This window comes from Apostichopus japonicus, chromosome 17, assembly GCF_037975245.1.
Source record: "Apostichopus japonicus isolate 1M-3 chromosome 17, ASM3797524v1, whole genome shotgun sequence".
Lineage (NCBI taxonomy): Eukaryota > Metazoa > Echinodermata > Holothuroidea > Aspidochirotida > Stichopodidae > Apostichopus > Apostichopus japonicus.
Genome location: NC_092577.1, coordinates 5,287,943 through 5,294,909, shown reverse-complemented (window position 1 = coordinate 5,294,909; position 6,967 = coordinate 5,287,943). Strand labels below are relative to the sequence as shown.

The following is a 6,967-nucleotide window of genomic DNA, read 5'->3' as shown; positions in this document are numbered from 1 at the left end:
GAGGGGTACTGGAACACGTCCTTAGACTTTTGTACTACAACTTACCTTTTACATGTTCTCTTACTTTAAATTTTCATCTAGAAAGCAAAAACATACATTGGTAGCAAGAAAGCAATGTATATTGAACTTTATATATTATTATATTGAACTTTACTTCTTACTAAAAATCTTACAATGGGTAAAACAGTGATGGAATTATGTGTATTATATTTGTTCTATCACAGGTCTCATTTTTTTTCCTTCTTTTTTTTTTAAATGAAATTCAACTTCGCAGTGCATGACGATTGAATATTGTGTCAAATATTTGTACTCTTTTTGAGGTATATTTAAAATATTTTCTCGGGTTGCTTTTTATCCATGCAAATACTAAAGAATGTCCTTTGTTTGATGACTTATTAATGTACTATGTATCAAATCCTAAATTTTTTGTTTTTAAAAACTCGTGCCAGAAAGGCGTTAGAGATGAAAAACGACGAATGTATGTGAATGCTTTCTAGAGTTCTTCAAAACTAGAGAACAAACTGCTTTACATCTGTAGTATATTCATGTATATTGACTGTTATTTCTTACTGGCGTTCTTTAAATTTGTTGGTATTACGTGTTCTAGTGTTGCCTTTTCTGTTCAGCCTGCTGCTTTTTTTTCAAGTTTTCTATCGTGTTAGTTTTACTTTTTACTCTTGTATGTTTTATTGCCTTGCGACTAGTTTCCTTAAGGATCAAGAAAGTTGATCTTACTCTTACTCTATCAAGGTTTTTGTTTCATATCCTTAATATTGCTCTTTTCTTAAATCCTTTTTTTATTTTTTGCATTACATATATTAATTAATGAACTATGCTACCCAAAATGCACCAACAGAATAAGTTATCGAACATATCTACAACATGTGTTTATGTTGATTATTCTTTTTCTGTGCGCGGAGTGGTAGGGGGGCACTGGAACACCGGCGAACTGATATCCAAATATTATATTAAATAACACAGAATACCAGCTACATTTGCGGTCCTTTATGGCTTATCTTGCTATTAAATTTGCATTTAATGTACAAAGGCAACGGATTAAGGTAACAAAACATTGAAAAATGTCTGCGTATTGGTTATTAACTGGCTTATGTCAAGCCTTCAATTACGACAATTGTTAAGGATATTACGAATCATGTGTGTTTGTTCTGCCCCGTGTAACACGTTACATTCGCAATAGAGGGTGACGAATATGTACCGATAACATCTCTCAACGATCTCAAAAGCAGTGGCGTAGCTAGGGGGTCAAGGGAGGGCACGTGCCCCGGGCGCCGGGTTTAGGGGGCGCTGAAATGGGAGAATGAGAGTTTTAAAAAAAAAAAAATTTTTAGAAAAACATGAAGAAATTGATGTATGTCGTCAGGCATGAATATTTTTCAGTTACTAAGAAAGAATCTGTACTGAATGCAGTTGTTTTTGTAAGCAAATTTATAGATTGTGATTTCTTTTCAGTCCATTTCGGCCGTTTTCTCTCTTTTTTTCTATTCTGTTCTGTTTTCCGTAATGACTACATGTCACGGAAATTTCGGGTATTTCAGTATACAGTTCCAAGGCAGTAGATTTCGAAAGGTGGAAATATCATAGGCGTATGAGCACAATTTGATTTAGGGGGAGGGAGGCTGTAACGACTTGCCCGAAAAATATAACCAAAAACTATTCGCGCGCAATTTATTTTTCTTTCAGTAGTAAGGGGATGCGCAATTTTCTTCTCTTGCACCCGGGCGCCAAAACCTCTAGCTACGCCACTGCAATAAATAACTAATGGTCGAGAGATTCTGTCTCCAGACGCATCTCAGTTTTTTTTTTTATTAATTCATATATAACCGTTGGCCCCATCCATAACTGCTGTTTCTTTTTTTACCAAATGATATCAAGTGGTTTACCTCCACTCCCGTAAGGGTCTCAGAAACCATATCCTGTTTACATTCCGTACGCATTTGAGTATTGAAACCGGCATTTGTTATGTAGGAAATCGTTGCATGTACTGACGGTCATTAAAATGTTATCAATCGCAGGATTTGTCTCATGTCTTACTTCCTTGTATTGTACGTGTTTACTTCTTCAAAACAGCTCTTAACTTTACTATTTAAGTGAGTTTCGATTCCCTTTTCATTGTGACTACAGTTCACTAGTTTCACTTGTAGAGTCTTTATTTTCACATTATATACTATGTGAAAGATATTATAAATTTCGCTACTGGAAGCTAATGAGCAGAGTTGGTTGGATTAAGTCTAATTGTCTTAATTTGACTAACATTTCATAGATTTGGTAAAGAATTAGATTTTAAAAAAAAATAACATCTGTTTTAAGTTGCAACCAAAGCAACAGAGAAACTATTCATGAAAGTAGAACTACAAGAACACCTGTAATAACAAAATGTATACTAAAAAAAATGGATTCTGGCAGAAACCATCTTCAGTGGCACTTTGCTTAAAGCAGATATATAATGAAAGTTCTCTTCGTGTTACCAAGGTTCACTGAAGAATGCTCAATTTATGCCACCACGTAAAGTTATAAAGATAATAACAGGCGCAAAATTGTAAAAAAAAATGTGCAGCTGAATGTTTGAAAACGTTTAAAAGAAATGCATTACTGTGTTTTTTAATTGTCCCTTTTCAGAATATCTAGGACATGTTTGTGTCACTTTAAGACAAACATCCTGCAAGCATCGATAAGTGTGCACCTTATTTTCGCCCAACCAGCATGGTCATTTCGCCCAACTTTGCTGGTTATTTCGACCAACATTGATTAAATATTATACTTCAATATAACGCACAGGGATACTTCTATGGGTTTGGTCAATTTAATAAGGAAACGTTCGGGAATTGTTAACGTTACGGGATACGAACCGAATATTAAGGAAACTTGAAGTCGTGGGTACAGTCGCTAGGATGGATCAGTGTTTTAGGGGTTAGGTTTGATAGGTTTTTATGGAGACCGATTCCCCTTTGTTTGTATAACAGTAGATTGACACTATGTAGAACTAGATTAACACCTAACTGCTGTGACCGCCTAAGGTAATGTAATCCTCCCATTATACCCGAAATAACTGCTCAGACTCCGATCGATATCGAACGGACATCACTTTATTTACCTACCACGAAGTAATATATAAATTGAACTAGTGAAATAGAAAAAGTGATATTATTCTGACTGAATATGAGTAAAAAAATGGTTGGTCGAAATGACCATGCTGGTTGGGCGAAATGACCATGCGAAATGACCAGGCTGGTTGGGCGAAATGAGGATACTAGTTGGACGAAGCATACTAGCATGGACGAAATGGCAGTTGGGCGAAATGGTTGTTGGGCAAAGTGACCAGAAAGCTTTATTATTCTGACACTGATGATATAGAGCTAAGGTCTGCGATGATCCAAGCAAGGCATACTGTAACAACTCTAACAAATATAAGACATTGAACCTCAAACAATATGATTCCATATTATTTCGGGAATTTTTTTTCTCCAAATAATTGTAACAAAAGTTAGTAGTAAGAAAACATGAATGAAACATACTTTCAATATATGATAAAATATACATTAAATACAAGTTAGCAATCTTAGTGAAAACAATTTCCTTTACAAAGCTCCTAGTCTTTATCATTTGTTTTAGTGAAACATTTTCTTCCATTAAGGAGTGGAAACAATAAGTTCCTATCCAATGTGGAAAAATGTTCTCTCATCCAATGAACACAATTTCTTCCCATAATTGTTTGGTGGAGAAATGTTGCCCCTTTGCACCAAATGTTGCATCTTTTGCACAGAATGCAACTAACGACTGCGTTGTGCAACAACTTTATGTTTAATCTTTTGTATATGCAAATTTAGACATGTCATAACATCGCATCTTGCTAACTGTGATATGATCAAGAAACTATATATCTGAACTGGTGATCAAAAAATGATACAGGAAATACATAAAAGTATACATATGAGAGCTAACTGCATCAGAAAACACAAAGACAAAACAATAGCTACTTGGTGTGCAGTCATTACATGTATATGTCATGTATGACATGACCTGACATCATTTGTATGACATTACATGACATATACATGACATGTCATTACATGACAGCACCTGACAAGCCACACATTGTGTGGTTATCCTCATCTGTGATATATTCCAACACACTGCAATCATGTTTAATCAGATGCCATCAGATGCCATCAGCATCTGATTAAATGTCTCTCATCAAATGTCAGACACTTTCCCTTGATGAATATCGCTTACATAAATGTTCCTTCGCAAAGCAGGAAGCCAACCGACCGAAGAACATTACTTGAACTTGAAAAGATCTGTGCGATTTTTATACCGCCAGTGTCGAGAGGTTTGTTTCATTGCTTCCTATTCATGAGATGTGGCGGTTGAGAGGATCTGGTGAGATGTGGAATATGTGCTTCTGAAAGGCATCGAACACATTCAGTTTCCCCTCTTGCCAGTTTGCCTGTTTCTCCTCTCGATGAGCATTTTCAGTTCTTTGTTATCGACCAGATCTCTCTGCAGGAGTGGGTTTTTATTATGGCATCCAGTGACTGGACATCTGTAAAAAAAATAAAACATGTTAACATTTAACAAGTTACACATCAGGCAGGCTATATAGATAAAACATCAATCAGCACAAACCTGGGATGATAATCAAGATCGGTAGGACTCAAAATTCATAAAAGCACTTTACCTTTTCTTCTGCCAGAAGACATACTGTATGTTGATTTTGTGTTAAGTCAAGGAAAATACCAGTTAAAGTTCAAGATTCAAACTTCTTGCAGTCTTGCAACAGACAAGGCCGGCTCACAAGATGTTTTAGTCTGGTCATCGGTAACTTGTCAGACCCACACACCAAAGTGTGCACAATTCAAACAATCTCTCCTGGGGTACTACAGTGCACCACATCAACATGTCCCCTGGGGGGAACTATCCATAGGGTGCAGTCACAAACCAAAGCACACAAGAATATTTACAAGTAACCTCACAGATCCCCATTTATATACACCTGGGTGAAGAGAGGTAATGGAGATAACGTGCCCTGCCCAAGGACACAATGTAATGACCTGGCAAGAACTCCAATCTGCAATCCATAGATCGCAAGTCTATTGGACACAAATGTAATGACCGTGCCCAAGGACACAAATGTAATGACCTGGTAAGAACTATAATCTGCAATCAATAGATTGCAAGTCCATTGCCTTAGCCACTTGACCCCCAACCTATCATCTGCATGAAAAGTATATAAACACATGTGTTGGAGGGAAATGTCACAAACAAACAACTATCAACTTCATAATAGCAAGCTGTGTGTGTATTTTCTGGGATCGATGGTAGTGTCTAACACTTCTGTTACACCTCATTCGAAACTAGGTCAGATTAACGGCATGAGACACCCTTTAAAGATAGCTGTGCAGACCCCCAGTCTTAAAACTAACCCCTGAACATGGAACAACTGATGATCAAAACGCACCACAACTGTTTCCTGTTAAAGACGTGCTTGTCTGGGTCACAATGACATCAAAGTTACTTCCCTGTGATTGGCTACATTTGTCAAATCTGTGCAGTGTTTGTCGTGAGCAACTGTCAGGCAACTGTCAGGAAAACCCTACACGTTTTTTTTTTCCCAATTGTAGCTGACACAACTTAAAATTGGCGAGGTCTTCCATCAGTTGTTGCACAACCACATTGCCCGATTATCCACAATTTTTCCTCACAATGTCTGTAGAGTTGTTAAAGTCAGTTCACTTTCAATTGGGCAGTGTGCCATGGGATTAGAAAGAACACACTACCATAAATGTTGCAAACAGAATCAGTAATATACCAATCAACAAAAGGTACTGTAGTGAGGGATCAAACAAGCTAACTATTCAAATCAATAAACCTCTCCTTTTTTAAGCTACCACAGTAGGCAACCAATTTTTAATATTTAATCCATACATCTGTGTATACAATACACAACTTAGTTGACAAACTTTGAAAATGTTACTAAATTTTTCATTAATATTCAAACTGAAGATATATTGATATGCATCAACAATATTCTGTAACATTAAGGAGCAATCCGCTTCCTATAGTCATGGTTTATTTGGTTCTAATTCCATCAATGCAACTTTAATACACTTATCTAGTATCATACTTCCATTGTGTTACATTTGGTACTTTCGTTTGACTGCCAAGTGTTGCTAACGAAGGTCCCAGGGCACCGAAAATTCCAATATATTTTCTAAAACTTTACTCCATATTTGTCAATTATGAGTCATATCTTATTTCTCTGGTTTTCTGTAATAATATTTTCTTTTGGAGTAAACATGGATTTCGTTATATTATACTGTATATATATATATATATATATATATATATATATATATATATATATATATATATATATATATATATATATATATATATATATATATATATATATATATATATATATATATATATATATATATATATATAAATATATAATATTTCAAAAGGATGACCCACCTCATTCCTCTTCGCTGCTTCATGAGTTCTGCCACTGCCTTCCTCTCATAGCTGTGTCCACAAGTTTTATTCTTGACGGGGTCAACCATTTCTCCTTGCGAGATTGGGCACTTGGTACAGACTTCAACCTGAGTCATGGTGGGTTCATCCTCATCTTGTGATGATTGGCTACCAGCCACTGTCTCTTGTGTTGGCATCCCCTCACCTGAGGGAGACAAACAAAAACACCACAAGGTAACCTCAAGTTCATAACTCTATGAAAATATGGTTTTTAATTCCTGTTAAAACTAACATCACACAAAAACTACCATACCATGAACCTTACAGATGGGTACTTCAGGTTACAGCCTTTCTGCCGACGTGTTAACTATATCATGGTCAGGGATGTGCTCAGGAATATTTGAGTGCCGGGCAGATTGTGCGGTAGTGTGATCCACACCCTAGGAGAGGGATCTCATGGGTGGGGTTCAGC

General features: G+C 36.3%; 2 protein-coding genes across 4 annotated transcripts in view; one reads left to right on the top strand and one right to left on the bottom strand.

The window, feature by feature from the left end:
* LOC139954652 (interferon-induced very large GTPase 1-like) overlaps positions 1–6,967 on the top strand; it is a 287,324-nt gene that overhangs the window by 266,093 nt on the left and 14,264 nt on the right. The gene's annotated exons all lie outside the window — the stretch shown is intronic.
* Positions 635–6,967, bottom strand: part of LOC139954660 (E3 SUMO-protein ligase NSE2-like) — a 78,729-nt gene continuing 72,396 nt past the window's right edge. For 2 of the 3 annotated variants that reach the window (XM_071954571.1, XM_071954572.1), the window contains 2 exons: positions 6,496–6,700; positions 635–4,561 (listed from right to left, as the gene is read on the bottom strand). In XM_071954571.1, coding sequence (XP_071810672.1) covers positions 4,441–4,561; positions 6,496–6,700 — 326 coding nt within the window. In that variant the 3' untranslated portion in view covers positions 635–4,440. The remainder of the gene's footprint in view (positions 4,562–6,495; positions 6,701–6,967) is intronic. The other variant, XR_011788157.1, reaches the window with a different exon arrangement.